Source organism: Schistocerca serialis, chromosome 7 (genome assembly GCF_023864345.2).
Source record: "Schistocerca serialis cubense isolate TAMUIC-IGC-003099 chromosome 7, iqSchSeri2.2, whole genome shotgun sequence".
Taxonomy (NCBI): Eukaryota; Metazoa; Arthropoda; class Insecta; order Orthoptera; family Acrididae; genus Schistocerca; species Schistocerca serialis.
The window spans coordinates 394,885,072-394,902,792 of NC_064644.1; the positions used below are offsets into that span (position 1 = coordinate 394,885,072).

At 40.7% G+C, this 17,721-nt stretch overlaps 1 protein-coding gene across 1 annotated transcript in view; it reads left to right on the plus strand.

The window, feature by feature from the left end:
* The window catches only part of LOC126413122 (synaptotagmin-10-like), a 605,847-nt gene extending 588,577 nt beyond the window's left edge, over window positions 1-17,270 (plus strand). The window contains exons 9-10 of the mRNA XM_050083014.1: window positions 10,877-11,077; window positions 17,063-17,270. Of these exons, the coding sequence (XP_049938971.1) occupies window positions 10,877-11,077; window positions 17,063-17,066 (205 nt within the window). The 3' untranslated portion in view covers window positions 17,067-17,270. The remainder of the gene's footprint in view (window positions 1-10,876; window positions 11,078-17,062) is intronic.
* Window positions 17,271-17,721: the final 451 nt, after the last annotated feature.

The window sequence follows — 17,721 nt, forward strand, 5'->3', positions numbered from 1 at the left end:
ATCCGATCATCCGCCCTATCCTCTGCTATGCACATCCCGCCTGGATCTCCGCCCCTCCTACCTTTTACAAATCCCTTCAAATCCTAGAATGCCAAGCGCTCCGCCTCGCCTATCGCATCCGTCTCCCCTCCCCCACGTGGATCCTGTATGACCTCATTCCGTTTCCGCACCTCCTCCTTTTCCTCAAACGGATACGGACGCTCTACACCTCCCGCAAACTTGATCCCCCTCATCTACTTGTCTCTCCCATCCTCTCCCACCCCCGTCCGCTGCCGCGCCTGTATTCCCATGTCCCACCTGTTCTCCGTCTCTCCACTGTCCATTTCCTCACTTAAGGTGGTTACCGCCAACTCCCCCTCCCTCATGATGCCCTGATCCCCTCTATCTACCCCTCCTACCAACTTTGATCCTCCCCTTCGACCCCCTGTGTTTTTTCCAAGGGCACCCTCTCTCCCTTCTCTCCCTCCTCCCTTCTTCCCTCCCTCCTCTTCCCTGGGCTCTCCCTACCCCCCTACTTTCTTTCTCCCCATCCCCTCTCCTCTGCCACTGGCATCTACACCTTCTCCTCTCCCTCCTCCCCCACCTTTTCCCCTCTGGCAGGTCCCCAGACTCGTACACAAACAGTGAACATTCGCGAGCCGGAGATCATCGGCATCGGTTTTTTGTGTGCCATCGTGTTATTGCCTTAGTGTTTCACCGTCCACGCTCCGACGATCACGTGTGTCGTTTCTGTCATCTATGTTCGTCTAGCAATGCTGAACGTTTTTCGTTTCGCTACACCTGTGAACGGCTCTATGTATTTTACTTTGTGTGTCTACTGTTTTTTATCCATCGTTTTGTTTTGTTTTTCTAAGTCTTCATCTGTACTAATTGTGCTACCTGTGGCCGAAGAGCGGCGTAGTTTTGCCGTTGCCAGCCTACCTTGTCTAAGATATTAAAATGACAATAAAGAAAAAAAGGAGTATATCCGAGTGCCTGGCACGTATTTCCTCATGCATTACGTCGACTGTAATTTGTTTCGCGAGTCTCTTTAGTGATTTTAGACTCATTTTAATATTCACTACTAGACACAACTTTTACATTCATAGAGATTGGCTGCTACTTTTTCTTCTAAACTGCCTTGTGCCCTTGTTCTCTCTTCTATGCCTTACGTGAACCTATTGTATTTATCTACTCCGCTTGCCAGTTATCAAAATGCATATGTCTTTAAGACTCTGCTTCACACCTGTGACATTTAGTCCTCTTGCAAGTTCATCTGTGATGTTTTCTGCTTATTTAGCCTATGTCAATTTCTTAAGTTACACCTAGCACAAGTTACCTTAGAAGAAGCAAAAAACGCAGGTCCTGTTCACTTTCGGCTATGTGCCACCGCTGCATCCTCAGTTTTGTGCTAATTTTCTGTTCCTAATAAATATCAACAGTCCTTTACTTCCATAATTCCCTTTCTGGGGAGGGAAAAGAAAAGGTTACTCTACTGGGTAATATTCTACGAGTACATATTCTGCCTCAAAACACTTTTACACCACTATAAACTGATTTCTCAAAATAAGCAATTGACATGTGACCAGTCCCAGTGGAAACGCAATTCTTGTGCAAGAGCTTAGTGTACTTTAGCTTTGTACATTGCTGAATATAGCTCAATTTCCAACATCGGTCACTTGACTGATGTGTGTAAAAACTGCTTTAAGGATTCGAAGTCGACAAACGACATAAAATTACGTAGAACCAAATGCACAGAGCAAATAAACTATATTCTAGCACATCATTTCAAGAACGAATTCTTAACTGACATACATACATAGGTGACCAAAAATACAGTTTATTGCTAGATGAATCAACACATGTAACCATCAGGAAATATCTGGGGATCGTCGTAAGATATTTTTGTTTGAAACAAAAAAGTAGTGTCTACGTTTTTAGCGGATACTGCATTATCAGACAGGTACAGCAGAAATGAACGAAACCATTAATATTTGTAACGTTTTAAATATCGTGGCATCCAAGTTAAGAAGGCGTTATCCAACGAAAGACGGTATACGACAGAATGATGACACTGACGCAAAGTTTGTGGAGAATATGATTATTCAGAAACATGAATATTCATTTGAGTGCTCAACTGAAGTTACAACGGATAGGATAGTGGACGAAGAAAATAGCTTTATAGACGATAACGCGACTAATAAGAGCCCAAGATTCTAGGGCTAGCGGCAGCGGCGGAAACAGTACTCATCAAAAAGAAGCTAACAGTTCTGCTGATTTGAACGTTCACCAGAAAAGAAATCCAAACACTTTTAGTATTTTAACAGGATTTTCGGAAGAAGGTCTTGAACGTTTTTATGATGATTATCACACACCTCCACGTAAAACTGCGACCTACCGGTCGTTGTTGAAGAGATATCCATCTATAAAAAACACACTGAACATCAAAGTAACATTTTATTATGTGGAGAGAAAAAAAGACATCCATTTCGAGGAAACAAGGCAATCAAACAACTGGAGATAAAAAAATACGTTCTGTCCCAATTTGACATAGTATGTGATGAAATAAAGTGTATCCATTACTGGCACCTAAAATTTTGGGCAATACAAAAAAAAAAAAAAACACAGAAACTGGGCACAAAAGTCTAAATATTCTGCAGCTTTCATAGCACATATCAATAAATAATACAGAATGTGCCCTAAAAACACCACTACTTTCATGACAGCCAGAGATATACAGGAAGAGCAAGATATTAGCCAGTCTGGGATGCATTTTGTCGAAGAAGTAAACCAGAAAACCGCATGTTTCCAGATACAGCGACACTTTATTTGGACCACTGATCATAGTGGATTTAATTATAAACTGTCTTCTGGTACGACGTTTTCTAGAAATGGAGGGAAATCAACAGCTGCCTTGGTCCAATCTCCACACAATACAATCCATAGTTATACAATAGATAATGGACTTTCAATGAGTGGAGACCAAACAAAAGAACTGAATATTTGTCTTCTGGAAGAAACTTTCAGTCCGAAAGTTAAAAAACCTACTGAAGACAATCGTCCACGAAATATATAAATTTGGAGGCTAGCAAATGTGGGGAAACACGTCAAAAGACCATTTGATATCCCTTTTCGTGAATGTTGTTAATGTCGCAAATAACCAGAAGTCTATAATACTTTGTGATTCTGGGAGTACTCACAAGGACAAAACTGTAGTAAATGATTCATTTGCGGGTAAAGACACTGAATGCATGATCATTCGGCGGAAATTCAATAAAATACGTACAGGCTTTGGATGTATATCTCGTCGGGCATTACAAAATATGTGTAAGAATTATAACAGACTCTGTAAGGATTCTCTACAGTGATTTCGACACTAAATTAGGAAACAGAATTTTCGTAATGAAAATGCACTCTGTTACTCATAACCAGCTGTCTGCTCCAGTGTATCAGCTTATGCTTCAGTATTCCTGGCAAGCGGCTGCGTACAATACTTCCGCACATGTTGCTGAATTCAGAAATGTGATTCAAGTGGCGTTTGAAGAATGAGATTGTAAGGACTGTCCAGATACTGCTTTCGCCAAATGTGACTATTGTGATTCTGCATGCTGTTTCATGTATTTTGTTGAGGAGCCTCATGTACATTTTCAAAGTACGATAGTCGAAAATTACGAGTAAACCAATGGAATTGTTCCACCATCCTAGTCTCAGTGGTACGTACGGCTTCTAAGTAGAGTTGAAACACCTAATTCCTGTTCAAGCCGAGACACTTCCCTTGTAAGAACGTTTCCACTTGCTGCTCCTTTTCTTTCGTTCTACAGCTACTGATTATTTCCCTGTAACCAAATTAAACAATATTGTCTAAATATTTAAATATGTCCCTCAGAAGTAGGATAGGAGTAACAAAGGGAGACAGGATGAGGAATGCAAGGGTAAGGGAAACAATGAAAGAGAAAACTTTGCAGAGCAGGATGAAAACATCGAGACTAAGATGGTAAAGAGAATGGAAAGCAAGAGGATTCTCGAGAAGATGCGAAGGGAACGACCAAGAGGACGACTTAAGGGACAGATGATTGAAAGATGTGGAGTGTGTAGAAAACAGAGGCGAGGACTGGACCAGAGAGACACAGAAAGACGGTGGCAAAATAGGACTACATGACGAGGCTTATGTTCCAAACATATGCAGCCTGGAGCTGGAAAATTTTCAACAATCAAATGATGATTTCCCTTTAAATTTTATTACGCTTTCAGCATAGCATATTAACTTAAAACGATAAACATCTGTTATTGAATTCTGACGAAAGTCAGTGTCATGTGACCAGTCAGTTGTGGTGACCACTCGTATATTTGTAGTTAGTTTTGACTAAGCTCGTACTTTTAACTGAATTCCTACTTCAGAAGCTCAACAAAGAAAGAACAAATTATTTCAAACACAATCAATCAAAAACAAACAGCCTAAGCTGAAATAAGAAAAACATCTTCATAACACAATATTATCTTCATTATACACTTTAACGCTTCTTTTCTGTCTGTGTATCAATTGCACGATAATAACCCCTTTGCTAGCCAAGACTTTGCATGACGCTCAGATTCATATCTAGCCACAGGAAGTGTCGTAAGTCTGACGCGTGAGCAGTGCAAGGCACATAACGTGCTTTTGGTTGTATATCCAAAACTAACTTATTTAGTCCTTTGAACTTACGTCTCATATTCGAGGCACCATCACAGCACTGTCCTCTTAAGTTATCCATTGACAAATCGAGATGAGCAAAAACATCTTTTAAAATACTAAACAGAGTTTGTGATTCAGTGTTGGGGGTCTCGTATAAGCCAATAACGTCTTCGTTGAAGATTATGGAATCATCGACAGTAAGAATACAAAATGACACATGTTTGTGAATCGAAGAATCATTTGTTTCGTCAACCATAATAGAAAAATGGTCGGTCTTCTTGACTGAAGCCAATACCTTTCTCAACACGGACTTTCCTAGTAGATAAATGATCTCGTTTTGAATATCGTGCGACGTCCATTTATACCCCCAAAAGCCCTAACCAATCTTTAAACTCAGGTAAGTCATTCTTTCGGAATTCCAACAATTGAAAAGAATTTGAGTTTATATCTTAGTGCCCTCTAATTGCTAGTCCTTGTCGGCATAGAAATTGCACGGTAGTAAAAATTGTCTCAAGAGCTAAACGGCCTTTCTTCATATCACTATCTAACTGTTCATTCAATTGAGAGGCCACACTTCGGTTAGCAATAAAATCTGGTTTCAGAACACCTTCTTTATGCATACTGGTAAGCATATTTTCATGAAGATGAAATTTTTCCAAAGCCCTTTTTCAGTTAGAAAACCCTACGGAATTAAATGCATCTTCTTCCTTTTAAGAAAATTGTAATAGATTTTTAGCATCTGCCTCTTTGCAGGTTTTGCAAAAAAACTTTTTCGGTAGATGCTTCATATTCTAGCCATGTATATTTGATCAACCAACACTTCTGAAATGATCTTCCCATACCAGATTGTCCAGGTTTCGGCTGTGAACTGTTCTCGCCTGAAAACAACGAATCAATTGACAACACAGTAATTGTTGGAGGTTGACTTGCAGTATCATCAACTTCCAAGTGCGACTTTTTGGTAACAAATTTATCCAATAAAAACTTAATTCACAATACACTAAGAGCGTAAAGTAAACGAATAAAATATAGTCATGTAAAATAGTCCACTAGACACTAAAGTCGGAACACTAAACACGTCTGCAGCATGCACTGAATGAAACTACCCACACTGAATGACTGTGACAGCAGGGTAGGCTTTATATAGCCGCAGCGTCATAATGTCCCAAAGCATCAAGGCGACGCAAGGCGGAGGATTCCAGGCGCTTCTGCTCCAGTCCTCGATGTCTCTGTGGCTGCGGCACCAGACTTTACCCGAAGGTTCGCGCCCCGAGACAAATTCTAAGTGTGCCCACAGCACCGTAACACTATCATGATGTACACCACTCGTTTTCAGTTAACCTGCTTACTACCGCCAGCCAGTGTGGCCAAGCGGTTCTAGGCGCTTCAGTCTGAACTGCGTGACCACTACGGTCGCAGGTTCGAATCCTGCCTCGGGCATGGATGTGTGTGATGTCCTTAGGTTAGTTAGGTTTAAGTTCTAGGGGACTGATGACCTCAGATGTTAAGTCCCATAGTGCTCAGAGCCATTTGAACCATTTTTTTGCTTACTACCTTAATGATTATTTGTTTTAACTCATTACTGTTATGTATTTTGAAAGGTAAGTATCGTCAAACAAGGAAAATAAAAAATTCCAACATAATTTTGTGATTTTACAAAGCATAATATAACTATTAATTTTCTTAAGTTATTGGGGGGGGGGGGGGGGGGGGGCAAGGGCTCCCTCAGACTCATGGAGTCAGTGCCTGTGCTTACACCGACTCAACTTACAGAATGCTGAGGTTGCTGGCAGTTGTAAACAAAAGACAGTCGACACGAAGGTTACTGACATATACTATGAATTAAAGGGAACCAACAACAGCAGCCACATTTGGGTTTTGAAATAAATCCAAACATTGCAAGCGAAAATTTGTGCCAGGCCAGGACTCAAACCTGGATTCCCCACTTAACGTAAACGGTCACCTTGACTGCCTCGGCTATCCTGGCAAGCTTCCCATCCGACCCAAATTTCCATTCTGTCGTATGCAAATAGTGTCCCTGTCCATTCTCACATTACGTCCAAAGTCATGTGGGAACCAGGGAGAGTTTCCACCAGGTAGAGAATGGGCAGGGACGCTACTTACATGCAACAGGATGGGAATTTGGGTCAGATGAGAAGTGTGCCAGGACAGCCAAGGTGGTCAAGGCGACTGTTTGTGTTAAGCAGGAAATCTGGATTCGAGTCCCAATCAGGCACAAATTTGCACTTCTTGGCTTTGTATTTATTTCAAAGCATGAATGCGGTTGATGTTGATGGTTTGTGGGGTTAAAGGGACCAGACTGCTACGGTCATCAGTCCCTTTTTCCAAAAACTAAAAACACCCACAGAGAATAAAAAACGAACAACAGAAAAGTCGGCAGACGACATAGGACAAGAAAGACTCAGAGAGAGATCAGACAAAACGAATTAAAATCACACAGAGTGTGACAGTGGTTGGCCGACCATAGAGACAAAAAAGGAAAAGCCAACCACTGAGAAACACACTAAAAATTCAGACTAAAATCCGAGGCCATAGGCCAGAATCAAAACAGAAAGACAAGCACTTAGATTAGTTGATAAAAGCCCCCTGCCCAAATAAAACGCAAAACTAAGCCTGCCATAGCAGGTTCCTCAGTTAAAACGGCAGGGAGGGTATCAGGCAGCGCAAATTTCTGCCTGAGCACAGCTAAAAGCGGACAGGACAATAAAATGTGCACCAACGTCAAAACCGCCCCGCAGCGACAGAGAGGCGGGTCCCCACGGCTCAGTAAATATCCATGCGTCAGCCGGGTGTGTCCAATGCGAGCCGACAAAGGACGACTGAGTCCCTGCGAATAGCTCGCATGGATGATCGCCACACAGCTATCGTCTCCTTGACAGCACGGAGTTTATTACATGTGGTTAGATCGAGCCATTCAGCATCCCAAAGCGTGAGAAATGCGCGGCGTAAGACTGCCCGCAAATCAGTCTCCAGGAGGCCAATGTCCAGAGATGGTTTACTGGTGGCCTCTTTCGCCAGGCGGTCTACATGTTCATTGCCGGGTATCCCAACATGGCCTGGGGTCCACACAAATACCACAGAGCGTCCGCAACGGGCAAGAGCATGGAGGGACACCTGGACAGTCATCACCAGACGAGAGCGAGGGAAACACTGGTCGATAGCTCGTAAACTGCTCAGGGAGTCGCTACAGATAACGAAGGACTCACCTGAGCAGGAGCGGATATACTCTAGGACACGAAAGATGGTGACCAGCTCAGCAGTGAAAACGCTGCAGCCAGCCAGCAAGGATCGTTGTTCGTAATGGTCCCCTTGAGTTAGAGCACGTTGACACGACCAGCAACCATCGAACTGTCAGTGTAAAAAACGCCAGAGCCCTGATGCATGGCTAGGATGGAATAAGAGCGGCGGCGGAAGGCCTCTGGGAGGACTGAGTCCTTCGGGCCCTGTGCCAATTCGAGCCGAAGGCAAGGGTGGGGCTCACACCACGTGGGTGTACGCAGAGGGGCCCGGAAAGGAGGTGGAAGAGGGAAAACCTCAAGCCCGGAGAGAAGTTCTCTGATGCGGACCGCGATCATACAACCCGACCGGGGCCGACGTTCTGGGAGATGGACGTGCGACTGTGGGAATAGAAGACAATAGTTAGGATACCCGGGCAAGCTACAAACATGCGTAGCATAAGCGGCCAGCAAACGTTGGCGCCGTAACCACAATGGAGGGACACCCACCTCCACAAGTATGTTGATGGTTTCTCTTAATTCATGTAATGAACACAAACCATACATCTTCAAAATACAGATATGTTGTGATTTAATAGACATGTACCATTTTAATTCCCTGATGTTGACTTGTTCCAGTGAGTTTAAAAAGAAAATCCCTGGGAGGTATAAGAAATTAAGCCATGCTTTTATCAAAGTGATGTAATCCAGGATAGGCAGCCACCTGTGGCAGATCTGAAGACAGAGTACAATACTGGTGCAGGCACAAGTGTTTCGGAGTACAACATTCAAAGGCCATTGTTGAACCTAGAGTTCCACATCACATGACCCCATGTGCTCCTGTGTTGACCCAATGCCACCATCAGTTATGACTGTGGTGGGCACGGCATCACTGAGTTTTCACTATGGGTCAGTAGAAACGTATTGCCTGTCGAATGAATCGCATTCCTTGTAACACCAGGTCAATGGTTGTGTCCTTACACCCCGTCACACGGGCGAATGGCTGCACAAAACACGCACTGAGCCACAGATGCAAGCCAGTGAGGGTAGTTTTATGCTTTGGGGTACATTTAGTAGTGCATCCATGGGATATACAGGGTGTCTGAAAAGTCTTTCCCTGATTACATAAATTGATAACTCAGGCTAGAAGTAAGATACAAATATGAAACTGGTGTCTAATTGTTTACAAATTATCAAAGTTTTTTTCATACATCAGTAAACTTCCACGTGAGCACCCTTGGTAGGATGTAGCACATCTAGGCGATATTCAATTTCCGTGCACACATTAGCCAACATCACTGGAGGGATCGATTCAACGACTGTGGTTATCTGTTGCCGCAGGGTTTCAAGATCTGGTACACGTGTTCGATAGACCTCGTCCTTGGCATAATCCCATAAAAAGAAGTCTAATGGGGTTATGTCAGGAGAGCATGGAGGCCAAACCGTTGGCCCATCACGACCAATCCATCACCCAGGAAAGATCATATCGAGATAGGCACGGATGTCCAAACCCCAATGAGGCGGTGCACTGTCTTGTTGAAACAAGACATCAGGGTGATACTAAAGCAGCTGAGGCACAGCATACAGTTGCAACATGTCCAGATACACTGCAGATGTGATGGCAGCCTCAGCAAAGAAGAATGGCCCGATAATTCGATCGTGCAATAGTGCGCACCAAACGTTCACCTTTGGACTGCCTCTGGTGAACTCCATGACCTCGCCAGGGGGTTGTGAACCCCAAATGCACACATTATGGCGATTCACTATTCCACTGACAAAAAAGGTCGCTTCGTCAGAAAATGCAATTTGTCTGAGATAACCATCATCGTCTTCAATACGTGATAGCGTTTCGACCGCAAAGTCATATTGACATGTACTGCCATTGGGCAACAAGGCCCGAACAATTTGCACTTTGCATGCATGGAACAATAAACGTTTGTATAAAACGTCATGGAGAGAGCTTTCTGACGTCTGTAATTCACGTGAGGCCCTGCGCGCCGATTTCTTCGAACTTCACAGAAAAGATTACCTTACAGCTTCCACCCTGTCTGCTGAGGTTCTTGGTCGACCAGACCTCGGAAGGTCAGCAACCGATCCTGTGTTCTTGAACTTCTCATACCCGGCTTTAATGCTCTTGACATCAGGTGGATTCCTTCCAAATGTTGTCTGGAAGTGTCTCTGCACTGTGCTTGGTGATCGTGTCTCATTGTACCACAGGACACACTCTGCCTTCTCCTGATTGGTTAACATGGCATCTTGGGCACTGTACCTCATCCACTACTTACGTACTGTGAACCTAAAACAGAAAAAAACTTTGATAGTTGTAAACAATTTGACACAAGTTTCATATTTGTATCTTACTTCTAGCCTGAGTTATTAATTTATGTAATCAGGGAAAGACTTTTTGGACACCCTGTATGGTGGTAATCGAAGGCATCATGAACTACATAAAGATTATTGTGGACCATCTGCAATGCTTCGTGCTCGAGTTTTCACCTGTGGTGATGACACCTTCCAGCAGGATAACTGTCCTGTTGCAAGGTCAGAATCCTACTACAGTGGTTTGAGAAGCATTATTGTGAACTGATGTCTTGGCCGGAATGTGTGCCTGCTCTGTACCCATCGGAATACATATCGAGCACCAGCTGTGCGCCCGTAAACCATCATGCTGTAATCTGTGCAAATTTCTTGATATGTGCTTAGATATCTGGTGCCACATACTCCTGGAATCTTGTAAAGGACTTTTAGAATCCATACCAAGCAGAATCTCTGTTGCACTGTGTTTGAAAAATGGAACAACATGGTACTAAACAGGTGGTCATAATGTCTTGACTAAGCAGTGTATGTTCATTTTATTATCTTTGTTAATAGTTACAATCACAAATATAATCGTGAACAATATCAGTGTCCTCACTCATAATATTTTACATTTTTATCACACTTACAATGTCAATTTAAAATATAAAAATTCTAATTATTTTTCCAACAGGATTGGACCAAATGAACTCATGGGTTGTACAGCAATTGGTGCAAGCTTTATTGGTGTTGGTCGCGACCACTGGTTGGAGATGCTTGACAACCCACGAAAGCCTGTAGCTCAGTGGTACCCACTGCTTGATTCTGTTCCTGGCCAGATTCCTTCTACTGGACCACACCCATTGCCAGCAAGTTTCAGCTGTCTCAACAGCAGGTAACTGCAAGTATATGTAGAACATTCTTGTCCAGAATCAGCCAAGTATTTGAGTATAGATATAAATTGAGCAAGGCTAATTTTATACAGTTACTGGTTGTATTTATTTTAACCCTGACATATTCACAGTTCAACTTCAGATAGATCCCTCCATTTTTATGTTATACTTGGAATCTGGTAGCAATTTTTTTAAAAGATATTCTGACAGGGAGGGTCTGTGCACCTATAGTTGCTGATTCCCACCCTCATCATTAGTCAGCTGCTTAATATTGTGATGCTCCGTGGATAAAGTTAATTTATCCTAATATTCTGTACTCCTCTCTCCAAATGAAAAACTATCCGCTGTCAAATCCAACACTGAACTGATTCATCAGAGTATAAACATAACTCCAAACATGAAATTCCTCTTCCTGATGTCATTAGTTATTGTGACACCATTCTGTGAATGAAAAGTACATGCTATACAAAACTTCTTTCATGAAGGCTCTGAACCATTTACATTTACACTGTGCACACTGTAGCAAGCTGAAAAACCATGTCCTTGAGATGCAATCTCATAGGTTTTCAGCAACCCTTGCTGTAAATGTTGATAGATAATACTATTCTAAATTGTCACGAAATTACAACTTTAAATACTCCAATGGAATTTGGTACCTCACATTCTGACTGATCAGCTACTGCCTTATCAATGGTTAACCTTGTGACAAATTGTGGTAAATCATTCTGCTAACACAGTGCATCACCACTGCTTATGTGAAAATGACCACCAGGACTGATTGCTTGTAGAATTTCAGTATTTGTGATATGTTAAAATTATCTGTTGTACGGTAACAAGACATTCTGTCAGCAGAATAGTCTTACCATGAATTACATCAGACACATTATTTGTTCCATAGACTGATCTTGAGGAGGTCCTCATAGATGCAGAATGCATCTGAAAAACTTATTGTGGAATACATACTTTCCACATGCATTAATGATTTAATGTCCATTGCACAGATTCTAAATGAAATGATTACAGTGGTATAGAACAAGTCAATAAATTGAAACTTGTTTTCACTTATTAACCAAAAAAATATACATTTTCTTTGTTTTATTGTAAAGAAAATTGCAAAAAAATTGCACTACATGCATACCTGTGAACATAAACAGGCTAACACTCAGGGGTGAAAAGGAATGAAAGAAAAAGTCTTATGAAAAAAACAACTTCACTATGAAAGGCAACAAAACAAAAGAATAAACAAAATAAAACTAAACTGTTAGAAAGTGCATATCTTTTAAATCAAAATCTGCTTCTTGGTACCATTCGACACCATGATGCTCCACCCTATGCATTGCAACATGGATGAATATTCCTTGGAATGCTCTCCACAAGGCTGTCGAGATATGGCTGCTCAAGCCTACATTTAAGCAACTGTCCTCTGGAGGTTATCCACTGTGTGGGGAGGTCTTCACAAGGGTGCATTGTGCTCATGCATCAGCATCTGGCCTCCTAACTCTCCAACCCCAGTAGAAATAAACACTCTGTTGTTAGGGCATGGAGGGGAAGAGGAGGTAGCTTCTTTTCATTTGACAAACATAGACCATCAGAAGCCTGTACCACTTTGTTTTCACAAAAAAAAAAATGTAAAATTAAAATTGTAACACTAAAACCTGCATTTTTGCAGTTTTTTTAGATACTCTGAGAATTCTGTTATTCCTCTGAAGCTCTGTATCTTTTGACTGTATCTGTGTAAAAAAATGTTAAACATGTTGACAGCTGCATGCACAATGATGGACGTTTCACCACCAGGCCGGTGGGCACACAGCATCAGGCACAAGTGAGGGTCAGCTGTGGCTCCTGGTAGTCTCAAGGCAGGCAGTGTGTTAACAATGCAAATTGTAAGAAATTTAATGCTCTGCAAGAAAGATATAAGTTCTTCCAGTTGTAGATCACAGAGAATGTAGGTCACAGGCAAAACTCTGCAAAAGTACCACAATTTTTGGATCTTTTGGTTGCCAGTAAGTCATAACAGGATTCTCTGTCAACTGCCCTGTCCTGTTCAAAGTTGCAAACGTGGTATGCTCTAATGAACTGCACTCAGGATGGTGTTTTTCTTTTACCTCAATTGCAAAGGTAATTGTAGACAGCTATTTTCCGTAGTCAAAAGAGTATTAAGAGAGAAGTTTCTGATTTAAATACTGATTAAAAACAGAAGAAAAACTATTTAAATGATGAGAGTGACACAAACCTTTTCTTGATCAGTGCAGAATTGGGCAAACTGTTCCAGTCATAATGTTAACCTCAGGATGTGTCTTGACTTTACTGTTGATTGTTTTAAGCAGTGTTTTTTCAAGACATGTGAATAATCTTCTTGGTAAGAGTGGATAATGTAATTCCTAAAACGGAATTTCACAGAGTACTAACAATTTTAATTTTCGTCGACTCCGCAGCATTTCTTCATTTCTACATACAGGGTGACTTTTCAGTGTGTATAATAAAGCAAATGATGTAGAGAGAATGCTGAAAGGAATCTAAACATTATATACCAGTTTTCACACATACCAATATTTATAGGACTGTCGCTAGTTTATTGTAGCTCATGAACAAAAGTCAGAACAACATTACACCAACAAATTCATATGCAAAACAATCACATTATAAAGATTCAGTGGAATTGCTTGGTCTAAACAGCACACTGGTCACAAAATGCAAAAAATGTTTCAGTTGTAAACCAAGCGAAGTCGTCTGGATTAAGTTTTTGCACTATCTGAATATTTTATGGGTGGCATTGCAGTTCTTCGTGCAATATTCCCTGTACACTGTGAGCCGATATTTCAAGTTGCAGTGCATTCTTGTATGCAGGATGTATGGGAGGGACTTTGCCTGAAGGCTTCTTCAACTCCTGTAATATTCTCTGATGTGCACACATTTTGCACATCCATCCATTTCCTCAAAGTTCTGTACCAACACTTCAACAGCATGTGTTTATGGCACTCAGTGTGATGTATCAAATTGTAATGAACACAAAATACGTGCTACACGGCCATATTTTTGTAAAACACCTTCATGGCAACAGCACTTTGTTCACCGGTACACAACACCATCTCAGCTGAACATTGATATCAGGGTCAATAGCGAAGGTTTGTTGAAAAGATGGCACCGCTCCCATTTTTGGTTTCTAATATAATGTACTATTTCCAGGGTTGCGAAACCATCCATTCCATTGCCACACTTGTTAGGTATCTGCTGTGTATTGTCAATGTGATCCAGGAAGTCTTCCACGGAACTGCTTATTGAAATATCCACTCACAGCTGACTCTTACTTTGACATTAATTTTGTTAAATCATGTTGTTGTTGTTGTTGTGGTCATCAGTCCTGAGACTGGTTTGATGCAGATCTCCGTGCTACCCTACCCTGTGCAAGCTTCTTCATCTCCCAGTACTTACTGCAACCCACATCCTTCTGAACCTGCTTAGTGTATTCATCTCTTGGTCTCCCTCTACGATTTTTACCCTCCACGCTGCCCTCCAATGATAAATTTGTGATCCCTTGATGCCTCAGAACATGTCCTACTAACTGGCCCCTTCTTTTTGTCAAGTTGTGCCACATACTCCTCTTCTCCCCAATTCTGTTCAATACTTCATCATTAGTTATGTGATCAACCCACCTAATCTTCAGCATTCTTCTGTAGCACCACATTTCGAAAGCTTCTATTCTCTTCTTGTCCAAACTATTTATCGTCCATGTTTCACTTCCATACGTGGCTACACTCCGTACAAATACTTTCAGAAACGACTTCCTGACACTTAAACCTATACTCGATGTTAACAAATTTCTCTTCTTCAGAAACGCGTTCCTTGCCATTGCCAGTCTACATTTTATATCTTCTCTACTTCGACCATCATCAGTTATTTTGCTCCCCAAATAGCAAAACTCCTTACTAATTTAAGTGTCTCATTTCCTCATCTAATTCCCTCAGCATCACCCGACTTAATTCGACCACATTCCATTGCCCTCGTTTTTCTTTTGTTGATGTTTATCTTATATCCACCTTTCAAGACACTGTCCATTCCATTCAACTGCTCTTCCAAGTCCTTCGCTGTCTCTGACAGAATTACAATGTCATCGGCAAACCTCAAAGTTTTTATTTCTTCTCCATGGATTTTAATACCTACTCCGAATTTTTCTTTCGTTTCCTTTACTGCTTGCTCAATATACAGATTGAATAACATCGGGGACAGGCTACAACCCTGTCTCACTCCCTCCCAACTGCTGCTTCCCTTGCATGCCCCTCGACTCTTATAACTGCCATCTGGTTTCTGTACAAATTGTAAATAGCCTTTTGCTCCCTGTATTTTACCCCTGCCGCCTTTAGAATTTGAAAGAGAGTATTCCAGTCAACATTCTCAAAAGCTTTCTCTAAGTCTACAAATGCTAGAAACGTAGGTTTGCCTTTCCGTAATCTTTCTTCTAAGATAAGTCGTAAGGTCAGTATTGCCTCAGGTATTCAAACATTTCTACGGAATCCAAACTGATCATCCCCGAGGTCGGCTTCTACCAGTTGTTCCATTCCTCTGTAAAGAACTCACGTTAGTATTTTGCAGCTGTGACTTACCAAACTGATAGTTTGGTAATTTTCACATCTGTCAACACCTGCTTTCTTTGGGATTGAAATTATTATATTCTTTTTGAAGTCAGAGGGTATTTCGCCTGTCTCATACATCTTGCTCACCAGATGGTAGAGTTTTGTCAGGACTGGCTCTCCCAAGGCCATCAGTAGTTCTAATGGAATGTTGTCTACTCCCGCGGCCTTGTTTCTACTCAGGAAACAAAAAAATGCAAGAGGAAATTTCATAAGCGAATTATCTGTGTTTTCTGCAGACAAAGTTTTCGCATTCTAATGGAAGCCTGTTCTGCCTATAATTGAATTTGAAAGAGAGTATTCCAGTCAACATTGTCAAAAGCTTTCTCTAAGTCTACAAATGCTAGAAACGTAGGTTTGCCTTTCCTTAATCTTTCTTCTAAGATAAGTCGTAAGGTCAGTATTGCCTCACGTAGTCAAACATTTCTACGGAATCCAAACTGATTCTTGCTGTCAGTATTGTGGTATGATTCCTCCATTCAGTAAATAACTGATGTAACAAAACTACAGTTATAATTCTGTTGGCAGTTGGCAAACAAAAAAATGATTACGATCAATTGCAAGGCATGGGTCCAAGAACTAATTCATTAACACTGCTCATCGTGAAAAGTCAATGTTAATCTTCTTCTTGCTGTCAGTATTGTGGTATGATTCCTCCATTCAGTAAGCCATCAATAATGCCTTTCTGTCTTGTACTCAAATCAGCATAAACAGGTGTTAAATGTAATTTAGTTAAAATGAAAAACCTGATAAAGTTACTTTTTTACTTATTCATCATATTTGATTAACCACAAAACAACTTTTTCTCACTTCATAAAATATTAACAATATGACCCACAAGGGTACATCAGAGATGAGTTACATTTCAGATTCTCTCCATCACATCTCACACCCAGCTCTCAGCTATTGCTACACAGAGAAAACATAAACCAAAGTTACAAAAACTTTCCATCAACAACTCACAGAGATACATATCGATTTTTGTTCACAGATGCTAATTAAGCAGAATATTTTACTTCAGATACTGATTGTATTTTGTTAAGTTTTGAACAATCAATTAGTTTTGGATACTCTCTTGTAATAAAAGGAGGTAAATAAACATTACATAAAAATATGGATCCCCAAAATCAATATAAACCAATAATCTCATATTGACAAAAATATACATTACCAATGTTACAAAATATTATAATAGCAAAAAGGCATATCATGTTGTACAACTGATTACAGCTATATCACCAGCTACTACACTCCAGGATCACACTGATGTAGTCTCATTATAGCACGCATCGAAAAGTGATATTGTACATTACAAGTACCTGAAGTAATTCAACTCATGGCATCTTTATCTCTTTCCAGATGAAGAGAAAGTCGCTAAAATAAACATGGCACAGAGGAAAACTGGATGGAGGTTTGCTCAAAAGAGGTACATTTCCTGAAGAAGGTAATTGGATACATGATACTGAAATAAAAACTTAGGTATCTGCACTGTATGTTCTGATGGAATCAAAAAGATATGTCTCTAATGCAGCTCTATGTACCTCCTACTGTCCACAAAAGTAATTATTTCCACATATATATATATTAACAAACTATTTCTGTGATGTAGAAAAGAATGTAATACAGTAGTGTGACAAACTCTGTAAGTATGAAATATACACTTAGCTAAGAGAAAAAATGCTTTAGTACTAGAAATTCTTTTTATATGAGAAAGATCATATCTGAATATTCTGTAAGAAAATTTAAACAGAATGTGTGAAGACTATCATGAAGCACAATGTATATTTGAATTACAAGAAGCTTTATCGGTGTGTAGCATTTTGAACTTATATGCATTCTTTGTCACTTCTGTGTGTTAACTAAAAAGATATTAACAAGTAAAAGAATTTTGCTAAGCATAAAATCTACAACATCCATAAACAGTAACATAATATTAAGAAAAAAAACAAAGGGTTTATGTTGTTGATTGCATGGATAGACCTTTACCTGTGACAAATAATGCTACTGGGATAAATTAT